Here is a 20,437-nt window from a genome sequence, read left to right on the forward strand (position 1 = left end):
TCTTATATAATCTTCATAACACCCAAACTTGTGAGGTAAGTACTATTGTTATCTCATTTCATAGATGAGGAAATCCAAGCACAGACAGGTTAAATTACCCAGCTATGAAGTAGCAGAAGATCCAAACCCAGGCAGTCTCATCCAAAGCTCAAGCTCTTACCACAAACCAATAAACAGGCAGGTGATATATCAATATATTTGTTAAAATACATTTTTAAAGTATTTGACCAATGGCTTTTATAGTCATGTATGCTCTTTTTTTAAATGCATACAAAATATATCTACTCTTCGTTCCCATTCATCCAACCAGTGAAAGTATGATTAGGTACAGGCAACCAAATAAGCAATTGAGAAGAGAAAATCTTTTCCTTTTTTCAATCTCTTTAATATTTTATAGTGTCCTACCAAAAGAATAGGGCCAGAGAATCTCAGACCAAGGCGCCTCCAGAAAAGGGGACTCAAAGAAGGTAGGACAAAGACAGCCAGGGTGAGCTGCTGACCAAAGTATGTCACAGATGAATATTCTCTCCTGTTAACTGTTCTGCACTGACGCTCTAAGCACTGCAGTGCTGCCAATATTAAGTCTGAGCTCATGAATGCCGTGCTGCAAAAGTCACCAACAACCAAACAGGAAAATATTTCCCTTTCTCTACTAATTTTATTCATCCCAGAGTCCTGATCTAGGAGGTTTGAGAGTTAACAGAATTTGGGAAAGGGCCAGCTTTACCACTTATTATTGGACCGAGCACAGTAGCTTAGTCAATAAATAAAGTTTACTTTAGCCTCTCAGTCCATGGAATAGGTAATGTGTGTAAGAAAAGGTGACCATAAGTATTCCTCTGATGTTCAGAAAACACCTATTACCTAACCTCTTTCAGACAACACAAATATCATCTGAATTACCTAAGTCTGATGGTTATATATGGTTATAGGAAAGACCTAGACCATTCAGTGGCCTACAGGGAGAAAAAGGAGAAAGAAAAAAAATCACATACCTCCAAAAAAATAAAACAAAAAACATGATACATTCTGAAAAGAGATGGGGGAAAAAAATAGCTAGCTCTCTTTGGTTCCAAGTGACCTGACTGAAGAAGTAAGATAAACACTGCAGTGCATGGGAGAAAAATCCATCTACCTGAGTAACGGAACAGCAGCTTCTGCCACTGCCAATACCCAGGCACCTTCCTTGCCATTATATAACCAAACCATGGCCTCAATAGGCCATCATACTGTATGTCAACAGTTCTTAGACACATCTGAGCTGTCAGCATTTGAGAAACCTTTCCAAAGTGGATTCAGATAAGCATGAAGCAGGCCAAAATATGTTCATCATTTACTCAGAGCACATGACAGCTCCTTGTGAATTAAGCTTCACTCACGTCGTCAGAGTAAGTTAAGTAGAGAAACACAGGGTGCCTATAACTGTAACTAGGAAATTGCACACCGCTACAGAAACACAAATGAGTGCTGGTGTGGTCCTGTCACACATGCAACTCATTGCCCAAGCCATTTCAGCCTCATTCAAGATTTTGAATATTTCCATGCATAGGAATTGCATAACTGCACACCACAAATGATCAAAGAAAAAACCAACATAAACAGTGACACCCATTTATAAACAAGCTGATGTTTAAAATGCTGCAGTCCTAAAGGATACCAAAGACTTTGAGAAAAACTTAGACACAGACACACACACACACACACACACACACACTGGAAAATTAGAAAGCGGGGAGACCAGCCATAATTAGCCACTGGCTTTTCTGACTACTGAAGATAGAAATGTCTCTATTATATATAAAGCCAAGAATCAACTGTTTGCAATTACATTTACAAAAATATTCAACCCTCTCTGTCACAGATTTTTTTAATCAATATTTTGGTGTATCCAAGGGCTGTAAGATACAAAATTCTTTAAACCAGAGATACCATAAACCAGGCAACCAATTAAGTTCATAGAGTCTGTCCCCCAGAGGTCAGAGCAAAATAATCACAGGAGCTAGACGTGATTACTTAGGTGGGAGGGGGAGGCCGTGGCGAAAGGAAATACCAAAACAAGGAACAAGGCTCCAACAACTAGAGCTGTTTGTAAACATAAATTTGGCTTGGCTAACAGTAAACACAACTGGAAACACTCAGGGGTGCAGAGATGCACCAGAGTCTTGGCTCAGTCTACTCCCCGCCAGGGGGCTGAGAGGAGCACCAGGAAACCTGGCACTTTGGGATCTCATTCCGCTCAGACCTGCAGACTTGAGGCCCTCTGATAGACACTGACAGAAAGGCTGAAGGCGGCCCCCCCAGAGGAAGTGAAACTGACCAATCAATTTTCCACAGCCACCCCCCAAAGCCACCCTGCTAAGAAGGGCCCCTAACAGTCTGACAGAAAGGAGGGAAAAAGGGACTTCGGGTCATAAGTGAGCAGGAGACAAGGCAGAGGTAAGTCACTGCCTTCTGAAAGCAAGGGGCTGCCATAAGAGCAGAAACAAGGTAGGTGACAAGAACCAGAGGCTAGGCTGAGGAGGGGAGGGGAATTGACGCGGCTTTGGTAGGAAGCAGCAGCAGCTGTAACAGTTCTTCATTAGTCAGGGTGAGGGAAACACAAATTGCAGCTTTAAATATAATGAATGACTACATCTAAAGTATTCATTCAAGTGAGAGACGGAGCAAAGAAAGAAATCCGGAGTACAAATGGGCTTGTGAGTCCTGTCAAAATCAAACAATTCCTCCTCGGGTCTTCGATTCCAATACTCCCAATGAAGAAGACCACAGGAAAGAGCCAACCACATTTCCTCCAAAAATGAATTTTCTATGTAAAATATTAAACGGATATGGCTTCCTAACTGACCTTGCCCAATTGCACCACCACAGCTCCACAAATCCCTTGGGAACCAAAGGGCCCCATGAGTGTCTGGGTTCCTCACACACCTCCTCAGTCACCAGGCTTTCCCCTCACCACTGACAGCCCACTCTGGGCTCTATAAGGCCCACAGTTCTGGACCCTCCAACAACTAAATATAACCAGCAATCCAGCTCTCCCAAACTGTTTAACCCCTGAGTACCTAGGGCCACCACAAACCTGGGCCCCCCTTGGGCCTCTGTTCCCTGACCCCCTTCCTGCAGAAAAATAAAGTGCTTTTTTTCCTCCACATTTCCCCATTTTTTTCATCGCCTCCTCCAATAATCCTGTCTGTCCTCAGACTCCCATTCCCACCATCTATCAGTCTTGGACGATCAAATGCTGATTGGTGCCTCTGTCAGAAGGTACCAGGTCCCTCATACCTCTCAGTACCCTGTACCCACCACATACCCCTGGGACGTGCCCCAGCTATCCTCGTTCCCCTCATAATCCCACATCTGCGGGCTGCCGGTTTCACCCGTTTTCCCCCCATCCTCCTGGTCCACATTTCCTATTCCCCTGCCCTCATTCCCTTAGGATTTCCTAACTGCTGGTTCCAGAGGCTTCTTAGCTTACTGCCTCCTGGCTCCGGGAGAGTTCCAAACCTCTTCTTTCCAATCATCCCTTCTACGACCCTCCGCACAGCCCAGGGAGCCCCCTCCCCATCCCCGGCTCCCTAGCTCCCCAGGTCCCCGCGCTCAGTGGCCCCCTGCGTCCCCTCTGCCGTGCAATTACCCTCTCCCGGGTCCCCCGGTGTCCCCCACCTTCTGCTCGCCCTCTCCGCACTCTCGCCCGACAGCCCCCTACCCGTTTCCCCGGTCCCCAACGCTCTCCCGAGCCCCGCTCCCGCGCCGACCCCTCAGCCTCGGTGTCGCGGGGCTCTCCTGCGCCCTCAGCACTCGGACGGTCCCGGGCCGCGCAGCCCCGCCGCCGCCCGGTCCCACCGCGCCACTACCTTGGCCTTGGTGACGAGGTGCGTGGCCCGCTTGACCACAGCGAAGTTGCCCTTGCCGATGGTGCGGTCGATCTCGTAGTAGCCGATGCGGGCAGGCACCGGCCCGCGGGAGGCCGGGGCTGAGGGACGCGGCGGGCCAGCCGCCGGGGGCACAGCAGCGGGGGCAGCCGGGGGCCCCGAGGCGGGCGGAGGCAGCAGGCGGCCCGCCGGCCCGGCTCCCCCCGCTCCGGCCCCGGCAGCCCCGCCAGCTCCGCTCGCCGCCGCCGCCGCCATCTTGTTGTGCAGTGAAACCTCCGGGGCCGCGGGGAGCCGGCGGGGGGAGGGGGGGAGGGGGCAGAGGGGCGGGAAAAGAGGTTGGGGGGAGCCGGGGGACGTCACTCCGGGAGGCGGAGCGCCCGCGCCGCCGGGGCCTGGCGCCATGGCAACCGCTCGTCACGTGCCGACGCGCGTCACTGCCTAGAGCCATGGCAACCGTGACCTCACCGGCGAGCTCGACCTTCCCGCGTGGGCACGGTTCCTCGGGTGTCGGCTCCCGGGTGCCCCCCTTCGGGGAGGAGACAGTGGGCACCGCCAGTGTGCCAGCAGGTTCCAAGCCGCCGCAGCGTTGCCGGAGTCGGGGGGTGCTTATGCCTGACCCAAACCCGCCCTCGATCCCCCCGGAACAGCGAATGTGACCCCTAGTGTGACCTCTGTCCCAGTTCGGCAATCACCCAGGCTCCTTTAAAACAAAGTATTTCCTCATCACCAGAAATATTAGCACTGTCCCACTTTAGCCCTTGAGGCCCCAAAGGCAGGAATAGCTACAGTATCGAAGCAACTGTAACCAAGTCGGAAGCGAGGCAGGGGAATTCTTCAGTAAAATTCCTTCCTCTTAAAAAACCCAACTCACCCGGTACAACCACTCTAATTGTCACCGAATGTAGAGGAATGGGGAAATTAGGATTTGCGTGCTCAAGGGCGGAGAAACCAGCCCAAACACGCATTCCAGTCATTGGGTGGGTGAGGGCCAGAGCAGGGACGTCATTTTCCTTCCTCCCACCCCGTCTCTGAATAAGTCTATAGCTAGATGATTGTCAAAGAAGTGCCTGCGTCCTATTTCTGTCACTTGTAGAACCCTGATGAAGCAGTGGTGCACGTCATGGTTAAATGCGTTACGTCTGTTGGGCAAAATAAGTAAATAATAAAATAAAAATTCACCCTTACCAGCGACTCTCCAAGGACATTAAAGGTGATCAAATCAAATTCCAGTAGTAAATCTCATATCCCTTTTTCTTCTCTCCTGTGTTATCTGCTATTCCACACCCTCCAGAGCCCTCACTATCTCCCGGGTTTCCCCCTCTTTCCCCCCCACCCTTTATTAAGTAGATGGGCTTTAACAGCTTCAGGTAGGGCCGGGGAGGGGTAGGCTACTGGACTGTCAATAACGAGATGGTCTGGTCAGGCAAGTGGGGAGGAGGGAAGGCTGTGAGCACTCCAATGCTGAAATGTATTCCTCCTTCCAGTCCTGACCCCTCCACATCTATGTCTCTCCTGATGGCAGAACTGTGTTGTCAGGTCACTGCATGTACAATATTAAAAACTGACACCCAGGGCACTGTGAATGTATGAGAAGCAGAGCCCCTATTTACTCTCTCTGACCAAAAGATATTTACTAGCTCTCTGATTCCCCATCTGACTATGAATAATGGCTGGGACTAGGACAGGACAGGGAGGTCATTCCACAATTGCCTTGAATCAATTCCCTGGTTGCTGTTCCAAATTACCAGCACAATTAACACTAATTGGCTTCTTTACTAGCAAATAAGGATAAGGATGAAGTGGTCCTCAGCTTCTTGCAGTGGTTAAGCCGTTTCATTGGTTGAGCTCATTCAATTGCATATAAATGATGGCATGTGGCCAGCCTCTCATCACTTTGACCCTAATCACCTGCCTCGAACAGGGACTGTATATTAACTTTGGTGCTGGGCCCCAGGGTCCCAGTTATACTATCTCCTTAAGGAAAGGAGGAGGATGGGGGTCTCAACAGAAAACTTATGAGCAGTAAGGCAAGGGGGAAAACTCTTTTGCTCCGAGGGCTGCAAGAGCAGCACTGAAACCATTCTCGTAACAACTTTACAGCCTCTCCTCCACCCATGGAGATCATCTGAACATCAGGTACAGCAACTTCTGCTGCTCTCTGGAGGGTGTCAAAAACAAAGAAGCCTCTGGGGAGAAACTAGAAAATGGAGCGTTGGTCTAACTTCCCAGAAGAAGAGGCAGGCAGATCACTCTTGTCCCTAGTAATGGCCAGAATGTGTATGCTGTGTATTATGTGATTTATGCTCTGTGCCTGTATGGATAGAGGCCAGTAGATGCTGTGTCCTATTGAGACTTGGACAAAGACTTGCTGGAGATTTCTCTGAAGAGTCCTCTTTGGTGAGAATAATATAGAAAATTAGGGAGGGGATTGATGAACGAAGATCATCAGGGAAAAAGGAAAACAGTTTAGATGTATGTATTTAATAATTATTTGTCGAATACCAAGAACCGAGTTAAGTTTGGGAGGAACTCACAATAACAACAGTCTGCCAGGCACTATGCTAAGCAGTTTATATAAATGAACTTACTTAATCTTGAACAACCCTGTGAGACAGAATATATTATTATCCCCACTTTGCAGATAAGGAAAATGAGGCACAGAGGGATTAAAGGAGTTGACCATGGTCATAGGGCTAGAAAGTGAATCCTAGAATTAGCATTCAAACCCAGGAAGCCTACCTCTGGAAGCTGAGATCCTCCCCCACTGGATTATAAACCCTGTCAGAGTAGTAGCTAGTAGGAAAAGTAGTTCCCCCCAAAACTCAGTTTAGACCCAGGGAAGAAGAAGACTTGGAGAGTTCTGGAGAACAGGGCAGAGCAGGCACCGAAGCATATCAATAAAGAACAACAGATAGCAAAACTGATTGAAGTGATGGCTTTACTTGCAAGTAGCTCCAGAAAGAGGCTCACTACTTATTGTGCAGGAGTTTTGCTGCCCTTAGAAAACAGACGGGAAGGTGTGTTCCTGCCCTGCTGCAGACTCAGAGGGGTAGCTTGAGGGCTGGATTCTCGGAGTCCTGCAGTCCAGGGTGGAGACAGAGCTAGCCACCACCCAGCTTCCAATCCACCACCATAACAATTTGCTCTTTTCTAAAAAAGGAAAAGATAGATTCAAAGATGAAAATGAGACATTTTCCTCCATAATGTCATTGCGTTTTGTTTCTAAAATTTGAAAAGGGCAAACCAAGTCATTCTTGATGGATAGGATAGGCCCTTAAGAACTTCTGGAAGTGATGCAAAACCTCTGAGGACCTAAGGTCTGAGTGGGGAGTGATATAAGCAGTGGGAGGGAATACATTAACTCTTTTAAAGTCTGCAGAGCAGTTTACCAACAACCCGAAAGGAAACTGCAGCCTCACCACATAACTCCATAGATTCTCAGAGGCATCGGAACCTTGAAGAAAGTCTAATGCCTCACTCTACGTTGTCCCAGCTCATTACTGCTCTGAAAGAAGCTAGCATTATATGAGCATTCAGAGTGACACAGAAGCATTATTCAGAAACTCCGTATGACAAAAGGCAACATCATATAATGTTTACATGCCACATATTCCCAAACAAGGCCATTATTAACCAGTTATAAATTCTGCCGTCACACAGAAATCAGGTCACTGTTGGATACACGTTGTCAGGACACTCAGTGTGCCCTGGTTCTCTGGGTGAGCTGAAGGTGCATCTTCTCTCTGTTGGGGCAGTGCTCTGAGTTACCACCTCAGCTCTTGCCTTTCCTTTCCTATCCCAGACCAACCTAGTCATGACCAAGTGCATCCTCTGCGTGCCCAGAAACAGGTCTGAGCGAAGTAAGTACATAGTCTCCTGCTGTAAAATATCTTGGGGAGGGGGCTTGAGAGCAGCTTTCGGTCAAGGATTTTCTGTCCTGCTTGCCTACATTTTTCCTTTTAATGCAACCATTCAAGCTACTAAATGAAACATAAAAATTACCCTTACTACTTTGCATATGGCCTAGGATACGGTTTAAGCATTTTTAGATTATTATTAAATAATTACCCTTTAGATCATCCAAAAGACCTTTAAGTGTGATTTGTTTTAAGGTTTTCTGCATTCTTAGATGTGACTATATTATCATTTGGGATCAATGTTTTCCTCAGGTAAATACACCTGTGGTTTTATAAGGAAAATCAGTGGGAAAATACATTTAGTAAAGAAAAAGAGCTCATTCAGAACAACTTTTTTCACAAAAGGATATGATCCTTAAGGTAAGTCACACTTAGTTACTCTGTGATCAACTCCCAAATATTTACACTAATTAAAAAAATATGTTTGGGGCTTCCCTGGAGGTCCAGTGGTTAAGACTCTGCACCAATGCAGGGGACACAGGTTCGATCCCTGGTTGGGGAACTAAGATCCTGCATGCTGCATAGCTCGACCAAAAAAAAAAAAAAAAAACTATATATATATATGTTTAACAATTTCTTTCTTTCTCTTAAATGAAAAGTATGATACTCAACAAATATTAAGATTTTGGCATATTTGGATGCTTTTCTTTCCCTTGAATATAGAAGTGTATCTCAATTCTAGGAATTCACCTCATTTCACAGAAAATAAAGGCACGCTTCAAAGGTCTACGTTAGACAGAAGTTCTTTATTTCCCTGGGTCTAAACCGACAGAACTGCAGCTTTCCTCTTTTCACTTTATCTTCACATCTCTCCTGACTACAAAGCCATCATCTCTGCTACACCTGCCTTGGGAATTGCCTCTCAGTTTTTAGTGCTCACCTTCAAACAGCCCTGCATTGTTTTGGTAGACACTACAGAAACACTGTTTTTACACTGTTTTTACGGCAGCTTCCTTTCATTATAATTGGGGTTTGCTTAATTTTTCTACCAGCCTTTCCAGCTATTGGTTAAGAAAAATTTATACTATTGGGATTGATTTCTGTAGATAGCTAATCTACCTTTGTTTGCTTCATTCCCACCACAATTTTCCTCAGTTAAACTAGAAAATCCATCATCTGCCTCTAAGGCCGAAAGTAGCCCTCTCCCTTGTCTGCAGCGACACCTGCTGGTCAAAGTTCTAAACTACATGATTCCTAGCTGGACTCCCTTTTCCATTCCACTTAGGCTTTCTAGTCCTCTCTGTTTAAACTACAGGCAGTTGAAAACCACAATCCCACAGCAGGAGCCAGGAAGCTGGAATCCAAATGCAAGCCGGTTCCAGGAAGCTGGATGTCTCTATGGCCAAATAGAAAGTACAGTGGGCTAAAGTTACAGTGGCTCTTTGGGCTGGGATAACAGTCCACAACTGTGGCTTTGTGCCACCCAGGGATGTCTCCGGTTATCCCTAGAGTCCTCGTGGCATTTTAAAAGACTTCTTTAGGGTGAAATTATTTCTGTTTGTTCTTATTTTTAAAATAATTTTATTCTTTTGGCATGTTTAAAGGGCAGCCTGGAATAATGAGTAAAAAGAGTGAGGGTTAGACCTCGCATAGACAGATAGACCTAAGCTTTCCAGTGGGCTTTTCCACTTCCAGGTTCATCTCTGAGCCTTGGTTTCCTTTTCTGGAAAATCACTCCTACTTCGTGCGGTTTTTAGAAGAATCAACTCTCATAAATACGTAGCGGAACCTGGATTAGAGTCTGGTACATAGCATGCACTCAAGTATTAATTTTCTCCCTCTCAGTGCTAAAAGCATATAGATAACAACATGCTGCTTTCCAAATCACTTTCAAAAGATTAGGAAGATTGAGAATAGAATTAGGGCTGCAAAAATGGATTAACTTCAGAGTTAAAAAGAGAAAATTATAGTTTTAAATGTTTTGGTTGGTTGACTAAGCATGTACATTTCAGTGATTAGAGGTTGGACATATTTGTGTTTATGGTGCAATTCTATATGTCCAATGAAAGCACTCTCACAGCTTCATAAAGTAGTTATTATTCCACTTTATAGATGGTCAGTTGACTTGACCAATCTGATGATTGGCTCACACAGCCAGGACATGGTGAATCTGGAAGCAAATCCAGGCCTTTGAATCTCCAAAGTGAGTTGTCTTCCCAAACTTTAGAGTATTCCAGTGTCTATGGTCTGTTTAAAAAACAACATGCCAATGATTTTTTTCTCCTAAAATTTATTCAAAATATATATGTAAGAAAAATACTACAATATTTTTATCATTGCTATGCAACAGTCTGAGAAATTGTGTGCATTTCCAAACTTTCTGCAGAATGCAAGTGCTCTGTGAAAACACTATAGGAGCTCTATGAGAAAGAAAAATTCAATCCTGGTGCCATTTTTTCCTTCTAAAATTCATTTAAAACCATATATGTAAAAATTACTGATTATACTTATAATAATGTCTTTATTTTATGCAATATTCTGCCTTTAAGAAACTAAACACTTGTATGTGGTTTTTAAGTCTATTTTTCAAAATAAAATTAAAACACCCTAATTTCTTTTTATTCTTAATTAAGATAATAACATTGAGTTAAATTCTAAGTTAAAAATAGGGGCAAGATATGATGAAGTAGGATAATAGGGTTTAACCTCCGACCCTACCACGACTCTAAGCTCTGAGTTGAGCCACATTCCACTAAAAGCTGGATGTGGAAACCAAAGTAGGAATCAAATCCTCCATCCTTACATTTCATACCAATTTTAATAACAACTTCAATTTCTCTAGAGATTTTTTTCCTGTGACTTCCAAGCATCAAGTATTTATGGATTCATTGTTTAGTTAAGTCCAATTCAAACTCTTGCAACCTGGCTGCAACTTCTTTTTCAGCTTCTCAAGTTTCATGTATCTTCCCACCCAGCCCTTCTCCACCCAGGAGTGCCATGGGCTCCTTTCCTGTCAAAGTACATTCTGCACTTTCTCCTTAACTTTTGCTCCTGCTTCTCCTTGTGTTTGGAATACCCTTGAAGCTCACCCATCTGTTATTTGAAATTCTACTACTTCTTTAAAGCACAGCTCAGCGCAGGAGTTTTACAATCTCTGTAAAAATTAGTCACAGCTTTTTTTTCCCCCCTGGGGCTCCCAAGCATGAGTTCACATCCTGACTCCACAACATATTCGTTGTGTGATCTTAAGAAAACTACTCAACCTCTCTGGGCCTCAGTTCTTCAACTGTAAAATAGGTATAATAACAACACCTATTTCACAGGAGTATTGGGAGGATTGAATAAATTGCTACATTTAAAATACAGTAGTGATAATTGGTGCTCTATGAATGATTGCTAAGATTATTATTATTATTAATCTATTGTAGCATTTTTAACAGCCTAACTTATTTTTAACAGTCTAACCACTTTACATGAATGGCTGTCTAATTAAATAGCAATCTCCAGATAGGCAGGAACGTATCTGTTTTGTTAGCTACTATCCAGGTCTTCACTCTGTGCCTGGGAGACAATAAATACTCAGTAGATATTTCTTAAATAAATTAATGCCTCCCCATTAAATTGTGATTTCCTTGAGGCCAAGGACTTCTGTATGTTCAGAGCATTTCTTCATCACTTTATTTCAACATGTACAGAACCTAATGCAGTGCTGGTACCTTGTAGCACTCAGCATATACTTGCAAAAGTAAAGCAAGAGAAAAATAGGAAAGTTTTATCCGAAAGTGAATACTCTCTCCTTCTGAGAGTTCAGGCAGACATGACTGGTGCTCTAGGGCTGTCATCCAAAATCTAACTTTGTTCTGAGCAGTTTATCTTGCAGAAATGTGGGGATCCCATGGCACTTCTTAAAAAGCCAAAAGAAAAGTGAAGGGTTTGCTGGGCAATCAAGCACCCTCCAGAAAACTGAGCACATAGGACTCTGCCCCTGCAAGGAAACAGAAGGCTGGAAGAAGGGTACAAGAAGGGGTAGTTGGCAAAGATCCCATTTCGACTTCGATTTGAGAGAAAGGAAAGATGAAAGAGTCCTAACTACCATTAAATCATGACCCCAAGACTGCATAAGAGCTAAAAATAGTTTCTCCAAAGAGGTAGTTTAATCTTATTCTGTCCCCAGGACAAGTGGGAAGCCATTGATTCTACTTCTTCACTGTCGTTATTTGTTAGACTCTAACCAGGTCTCCAGGGAAAATAAAGCCTTTTAAAAACTCTCCTGTCCACTCTTTCCACCTCTTTGAACATTGTACCAGAGGTTCCAGAAAGGGCAATTAGGCAAGAAAAAAGAAATAAAAGGCATCCAAATTGGAAAGGAAGAAGTAAAACTATCTCAGTTTGCAGATGACATGATCTTGTATATAGAAAATCCTAAGGAATCCACTAAAAAACCATTTGAACTAATAAGTGAGTTCAGCAAGGTTGCAAGCTGCAAGAGAAATATACAAAAATCAATTATATTTCCATACACTAGCAATGAAAATTCTGAAAATGAAATTAAGAAAACAATTCCACTTATAATAACATCCAAAGGAATAAAATACTTAGACATACATTTAACAAAAGAAATGCAAGACTTGTACACTGAAAACAACAAAACAGTGTTGAAAGAAGACCTAAATGAGTGGAAAGATGTCCATAGATTGAAAGACATAATATTGTTAAGATGACAATGCTCCTGCAATTGATCTGCAGATTCAATGCAATTCCTGTCAAAATCCTACTTGACTTCTTTTGCAGAAATTGACAAGTTGATCCTAAAATTCACATGAAAATGTAAGGGTCCTAGGATAGTCAAAACAATCCTAAAGAAAAGCAAAGTTATAGGACTCACACTTCCCTGTTTCAACACTTACTACAAAGCTACAGAAATCAAGACAGTGTGGTACTGGCATAAAATCATATATATCAATGCAAAAGAATACAGTTGGGCTTCTACCTCACACCATACACAAAAAGTTAACTCAAAATAGATCATAGACTTAAAAGTAAGAGTTATAAAACTCTTAGAAGAAAAATGTAGGAGTAAATTTTCATGACTTTGGGTTGCCAATGGTTTCTTAGCTATGACACCAAAAGCACAGCAGACAAATAAATGATAAATTGGACTGCTTCAAAATAAAAATGTAAATAATAATAAATAAATTTGTGCTATAAACAATACCATCAAGAAAGTGAAAAGATTACTTATCGAATGAGAGAAAATATTTGCAAATCATATATCTGATAAAGACTTGTATCCAGAATATATAAAGAATTCTTACAACTTAATATAAAAAAGACAAATAATCCAGTTTAAAAGTAGACAAAAGATTCGAATAGGTATTTTTTCAAAGAAGATCTACAAATGATCAATTAGCACATAGAAATATACTCAACACTACTAGTCCTTAGGGAAATGCAAATCAAAACCACAGTAAGATACTACTTAATGGCCACTAGGATGGCTAAAATAAAAAAGACAGACAATAAAAAGAGTTGGTGAGGATGTGGAGAAATCAGAACTTTCATACATTGCTGGTGGGAATACAAAATAGAACAGTCATTTTGGAAAAATAGTTTGGCAGTTCCTCAAAAAGTCAAACACAGAGTTACCATATGACCAATTCCGACTCCTACGTATAGCCAAGAAGAATGAAAACATGTTCATACAAAAATTTGTACACGAATGTTCGTAGCAGCGTTATTCGTAATAGCACAAAAGCAAAAACAACCCAATGTGTATTAACTGATAAATGGATAAGCAAAATATGGTATATCTATATAATGGATTATTATGCAGCAATAAAAATAAATGAAGTCCTGATACATGCTACAACAGATGAACCTTAAAAACATTTTGCTAAGTGAAAGAAGATACAAAAGTCACGTATTGTATGATTCCATATATATTAAATGTCCTGAATATGCAAATCCATAGAAACAGAAATTAGATTAGTGGTTGGCTAGGGCTGGCAGCACTGGACTATAGGGAGGAATGGGTATGATTACTAATGGATACAGCATTTCCCTTTCGGGTAATAAAAATATTCAAAACTTAGATTGTGGTGATGATTGCATAAGTCTGGGAATATCCTAAAACCCTTACCTTGTACACTTTAAATAGGTTAATTTTATGATATGTGAATTATATCTCAATAAAGGTGATAAATTTTTTTATTAAAGAGAAACTCATCAGGAAGAAATTCTCTACCAATAGAGACCCGGCTAAAAGGAGTTCAGTAAAGACTGGGTGGGGGTGGGGGCAGGAATCAAGCTTTTCATCCAAGCACCAAGGTCTTTGTGAGAAGAGGTGCTTTCAGGGAAGCCAGTGGGGAGGGTTAAAGTCTGAACTACTCTTCGACCTGTAGAATCCAGAATCAGAGTCAGTTTTATTTCTATAAAGAACACACACTTCAGGGAAAGAAGAGTGTATGAGAAATATCTCAAGGAGGGAGAATTTCACAGGAGGAGGAAATAAAATGTCTCCCCATTTCCATTCATCAATTTTATTGAACAAGAGCTCTCAAAGATACAAACCCAGCTTCATATGCAATGACTTAAATAGGCCACCAGGCACAGGGCTTCCCTGTGGCGCAGTGGTTGAGAGTCCGCCTGCTGATGCAGCGGACACGGGTTCGTGTCCCGGTCCGGGAAGATCCCACATGCCGCGGAGCGGCTGGGCTCGTGAGCCATGGCTGCTGAGCCTGCGCATCCGGAGCCTGTGCTCCGCAACGGGAGAGGCCACAGCAGTGAGAGGCCACAGCAGTGAGAGGCCCGTGTACAACCAAAAAAAAAAAAAAAAGAAAAATAGGCCACACCGCTGATCCCACTGATCAGCTGGCAACCTTGTCCTGCAGTCCCTGAAGAATCCCTCACAGTTATAAAAAGCTCATCTGGTTCGGTGGCAGTAGCAACGTCTGCTTATTTCTTGTCTACCCCTTGTTGATAGACCCCAAGGGTTGTTGACTGTAGTCTCATGGGCTGAATTATTTTCAGCTACCACGTGTTTATGCAGTACCCTGTATGTTGGAGGAGGTCATCAAAAGGATGTGACTGCTGGCTGACCCTTCAGGTGAGCCCGGGCAATTGGAGGTTCCTCACTCCCTTCCCTGTCCTTGGAAGGTACACTCTGCCTACCTTTCCCTCAGTAGGAGCTGTTCCAAGGATGCAGCCTTGAGAGAGTAGGGTGTTGTGGAACCCATCTGGACTGAATATGTGACTGAACCCAGTTAAGACCTCTATATAAACTTTTAAGATTCTAGTGCGGGGGTATGGAGACTTATTCATCTTGCCTCCGCCCAAGACAAGCGTTGTAAATACGTTCCCTTGCTTATTAAACCTGCCACCTACCAATTTGGAGAGGTTGGCCTCTTTCTTCATTCTCTCCTTGCCCTCTGTGTAAGGTGGCCCGTTTGCAAACCAACCCTGTCGACTTGGGGGGAAAAAAATTGAACATGCATACCGCTAAAGCTGGGGTTTCACAGCAGCAAAGATGCAGTCACGGGACCAGCTGTTCCAAGTATGTGACAGACCCAAGAGGAGATCATGAATTACATCTCCTCCGGGATGGGGTTTGAGGTATGAATTGGGGAAAGAACTAGAATAATATTCACTTACCACACCAAAATAATGGAAAGAGGTTAGCAAAGTTTCCATAGAAGACAGTACAGCAAAGCTGCGCAAAGTACATCAAAAGTAGTGGGATAAAGAAAAGATCTAAAACAAAACAGAGCAGACCGCTTAACTTCAAGTTGTATAAACCAACAAGCCATAAACACTTCCTACATTGTGTACATGAACGAGCTTCAGTGAAATGAACTCCCTGTCTTTGAGAAGCTGGTCTAAAATTTTTTTTCTTTAATTTACAAAGACAATACTATGCTGTAGTTGATTCTGTAGCAAAAATTTCCTTTCCCAGGGAAATAGCCGAGGTGTACATTAGCATTGCATCTGTTGATATGAAATATATGATCAGCACTTAGAAAGAGGGACAGATAGAATGTCGGAATTTGTGGCTGATAAAAAGGAATGCTGGGTAGTCAAGAGACAGAAAGCAACAGAGGAGGAACCTAGGATGCCAGTTCAACTCGATAAAATCAGATCATTTCATACCAGAAAGGATCCTGTATCTTGTTTTTCAATCCCCTTATGTTGCAGCTGAAAAAACTGAGCCTTAAAGGGATGAAGCTATGAAAGGACTTGTCTGAGCTCACACAGATAGTAGCAGGGTTGGAATCTGAAACGACATCTTCTGACCCTCTCCTTATGAAGCCAGCACTTTTGCCTTCACACTGTTTCCTCCCAGGAGCAAGTCAAGAAAAGCCTAGGAACCAAAGGACCAAAGCAGCAACGAGGGATCCTCTCCTTACCATTACTATGGCAGGTGGGAGATCTGGGAGTCAAAGGCAAAGAAAGAGTGGGCTATGAGGTCTGTATTACTTAGCTCACGTTGCCAGAACAAAATAGATAGACTGGGTGACTTACACAACAGGAACTTATTTCTCATAATTCTGGGAGCTGAGAAGTCCAAGGTTAAGATGCTAGCAGATTCAGTTCCAGGAGGATGAGTTTCTTCCTGGCTTGGAGACGACTGCCATCTTGCTGTGTCCTCACCTCTCAGAAAAAGAGAGCTCTGGTCTCTCTTCCTATAAGGACACAAATCCCATCATGGGGACCCCATTCTCAGGAACTCATCTAAACCTAATTACCTATCAAAGGCATCACATTGGAGGTTGGGGCTTCAATATATGAATTTGGGGGCGGACACAAACATGCAGTCCACAACAAGGTCTCAGAGGTCCAAGCAAGAGAAGACCCCAAACACAAGAGAGCAAGTTGAAAAAGAAAGGAAAAATGATGAAATAAAAATGGGTTGCCCTGGACTTCACTGGTGGCGCAGTGGTGAAGAATCCGCTTGCCAATGCAGAGGACACAGGTTCGATCCCTGGTCTGGGAAGATCCCACATGCCGCAGAGCAACTAAGCCCGCGAGCCACAACTACTGAAGCCCGCGTGCCTGGAGCCCGTGCTCCGCAACAAGAGAAGCCACCACAATGAGAAGCCCACTGCAGTGAGAAGCCCACGCACTGCAATGACAAGCAGCCCCCGCTCACTTCAACTAAAGAAAGCCTGCGCGCAGCAACGAAGACCCAACGCAGCCATAAATAAATAAGTAAATAAATAAATAAATAATTTAAAAGAATCTTAAACCAAAACTAGAAAACAAAAGTGTTGTCCTTAGTCCTCTTTCACACCTCCTGCTGAGATAGGGAGGATAAAGAGAGGTCAGACAGAGGGAAGATTGAAGCTAGATTGAGAGTATAAGCACTGTAGGTGGTCCCTGATGCGCCAGCAGTGCCGTAATGGTAAGAGACCTTCACTGGAGTCAGTTAATAGAGGATCAAGGCTCAGCTCCACCACTGAGGATCTTGGGACATCTTGACAGCTTGGAACATCTCAACTGCAAAATGAAGATACTGATAACCTAACTACAGGGTGGTTATAAAAACTAAATGAGGTAATGTTTATAAAACTACTTTGCAAATTATGGAGAGTTGTGTAGGTTTGTTTTGCTGAATGTTAGGATAGTTATGGGACTATGCTAGTGTTACAGATACAAAAGGAGTAGAAAGCATGGTTTCTGATCTCCAGTATCTCGTGATCCTATAGGTATAAATAAGGCTTACAAACATGAAAAGCCTTAGGATAGCACATGGCTGCACAGGGTTGATCAGGGATCTCATCTTGTCCATTGCAGGTGACTCCGTTAGGGCTGCTGTGTCTGGCTAGCTGGTAGGGTGGCTTTAAGGAAGTTTATTTGCCAGAAGCCTGCGGTACCTTATATGAGAGACCTCCTCCTAGGGGAATATGGAATCAGGCATGACAGGCACACCAAGAATTAGTGCCTTGGTCACCTGTGTGGAGTGTGGTTGTTACTACTCAAATGCAACACTGCCCTAAACACTTAGCTGAAGATCCAGGCCTCAGAGAAAAGACAAGTCTGTGGACATTGAAAAGAGCTGTTTGCCTATCTCTATAACACACTGGAGCTCAAACAACATGCTTTGGGACCACTCTCTGAGTGTATAACACAAAAAAGTGATAGAAATTATTCCCTACCCTGCTGCAAACCACGTGCTCCTTTGATACCCAGTAGACACCCAGTGGAGCAATGGGAAAGACCCAGAGAACCCGGAAGAAAGAGCAGAGTCATGGCAGTGCCAGCCTGCAGAGGTGTCAGTTTCCAGCAAGGACTGCAGCACAATAACTGAATGCGACAGTGTGTGTATTGTTGCCATCAGAGCGGTGACAGTCCCTAGCAGAAACTGCCATGCCAGGCAGCGTGGTCAGAGGCAGTGTTCATAGCTCAGCTTAGAGCAGCAGCAGCTCTTGATCAAGCATTGTGGATATTTTGGGAATGAAGGATGTTAGGAAGCCTATGGAGCATCCAGGAACATTGGGGTGGGGGTGGGATTTGCAGAGGGATGGGGCCCCTGTATTATCAGGTGAGCGGTAAAAGGCCAGCAAAAAAGTTCATGTAATACAGTCATTTCAGATAACAAAAAAGGTCAGTAGACTGGAATCACTGACATCACAGAGGAGGTGGCCACTGGACCTTGAAGCTGTTCACCATGCATGTTTAAATATTGAAAGATGCCTCTTAGCCCACAAGGCATAGAGCAAACATTCAACTATTAATTCTCCAACACCCAAAGTGCCAAGTGAGTTTTAAAAGAGCCCTTTTTAACACCACTGTGCCAGACCAAGAGGTAGCAAGTCTACCTCGCAGGTAATTCTTGCCATTTGCCTATACCCGGAGAAGCTGCTGCCTCTGCTTTTTCCAAAGAAAGCCTTCTCTGTGTTCTCCCTTGCCCCAGGGACCCAAAGGAGACAGAGGCTCCTTAGCTCTACCCCTGGTGAATAGGTTGGTTGAGTCTCTCATGTCTCCCAAAAAAGTCAGAAACAAGTGGTAGCTGGTGATACAATAGATCTAGATTATGCATAGCCCTTGCCCACTGAAGAGTCCCTGCAAAGATCGCCAGTGTTGCTTAGGGAACCTGCAGCAGTAAATCTCAAGTGGTGTGGTGGTTGCCATAGGCAACACTCTATCTTCCCTGAAAACAAGAGGCAGGTGTTCCCTTTGCATCTTTAATACATTGGGGATGAAGCTATGGAGGTAGGGAGAAAAATTGATTGTCCTTAATCCTGAATTTATTTTAAAGGTGACTACTCAATGAATTGGAAGCTGAATCTCCTTTAGGATTTCCTATGGTGGAAAGGATTTTTCAGTCTCCTGTTTTGGAGGAGAGACAATAACCAGCGATCTAGCTAAGTTACAAGTAAATCAAATGAAACTTAATGATGATAATAAAAGTTTCAAAGTTTATAAGCTTGTTTCCTGAATGTAACCAAAGAAAAGGGTGTAAAATCAGTGGTTCTTAACCTTTAGTGCCCCTAATATTCAGCTAGGAAATTTGCCTCAGGAATTCTAAATCAATGAGTCTTAGTTGAGGCATAGGCGGTGGCACCCTTATTTACTCTTCTTTCCACCACTATCAAGAGTTTGCAAGCAACTTATTCAACTGAAACTTTGGAGCCTTCAACAGACTTGTTGAAATGATTGGGGAAAAGCTAAGAAATTCATAAAACATAGGAGCCTGAAGACACGATTTTCTCCTTGAATGCTGATCCTTTCACTGATAAACTCCTTCCCTGTCCCAAGATCCCACCACTTCTGAGATTGGGAGAAGTTTGGAATATACCCAGAGCAAAAGAGATGAAACAGCTATTGGCAGGATTTTACCAGTTCATTCTTCCTATTGCTACAGAATAGCTACTCTCTGGGCTACAGATCCTAGAAATGGTGAAGAGGAGAAAATTAAGAGTCCCAGTTGGGCTTCAGGTACCAGTCCTCCTCTAAGCATGTAAAGGTAAATTTCAGGCTTCTGGTGGTTGTATATACTGCCCTGATGGCCCTCAAATTACAAAGCCCTTGATCAAATTATTGTAAGATCAATTCTGACCACATCCTCTACTTAATTCTGGTTGCTGGTTATCTTAGCTCAGACTGCCATAACAAAACACCAGAGACTGGATGACTTATACAACAGAAATTTTTGAAGTTGATTTATAGTTGATTTACAATGTTTGAGGTGTACAGCAAGGTGATTCAGTTATATATGTATACATATATGTGTGTATATATGTATATTCTTTTTCAGATTCTTTTCCATTATAGGTTATTACAAGATATTGAATACAGTTCCCTGTGCTATACAGTAGGTCCTTGTTGTTTATCTATTTTATATATAGTAGTGTGTATCTGTTAATCCCAAATTACCAATTTATCCCTCTCCCTCCCTTTCCCCTTTGGTAAGCATAGTTTGTTTTCTATGCCTGTGAGTCTATTTCTGTTTTGTAAATAAACTCATTTGTATCATTTTTTTTAGATTCCACATATAAGTGATATCACATGATATTATACAACAGAAATTTATTTCTTACTATTCTTGAGGCTGGAAGTCCAAGATCAAGGTGCCTGTATGGTCAGGTTCTGGTGAGAGCTCTCTTCCTGGTTTGGAGAAGGCAGCCTCCTGGCTGTGTCCTCACATGGCAAAAAGCAAGGGAGCTCTGGTCTCTTCTTTTTCTTATAAGGACACTAATCCAATCATGGGGTCCT

At 43.2% G+C, this 20,437-nt stretch overlaps 1 protein-coding gene and 1 long non-coding RNA gene across 5 annotated transcripts in view; both read right to left on the reverse strand.

Moving 5' to 3' along the window:
* The window catches only part of SIK3 (SIK family kinase 3), a 246,185-nt gene extending 242,026 nt beyond the window's left edge, over positions 1 to 4,159 (reverse strand). For all 4 annotated transcript variants that reach the window (XM_079929787.1, XM_079929785.1, XM_079929786.1 and 1 more), the window contains exon 1: positions 3,852 to 4,159. In XM_079929787.1, coding sequence (XP_079785913.1) covers positions 3,852 to 4,124 — 273 coding nt within the window. In that variant the 5' untranslated portion in view covers positions 4,125 to 4,159. The remainder of the gene's footprint in view (positions 1 to 3,851) is intronic.
* A 2,553-nt stretch (positions 4,160 to 6,712) lies between these two features.
* Positions 6,713 to 20,437, reverse strand: part of LOC307190329 — a 44,770-nt gene continuing 31,045 nt past the window's right edge. The window contains exon 4 of the long non-coding RNA XR_013829463.1: positions 6,713 to 7,019. This is a non-coding gene — a long non-coding RNA (uncharacterized lncRNA). The remainder of the gene's footprint in view (positions 7,020 to 20,437) is intronic.

This window comes from Stenella coeruleoalba (genome assembly GCF_951394435.1).
Source record: "Stenella coeruleoalba genome assembly, chromosome: 8".
Lineage (NCBI taxonomy): Eukaryota > Metazoa > Chordata > Mammalia > Artiodactyla > Delphinidae > Stenella > Stenella coeruleoalba.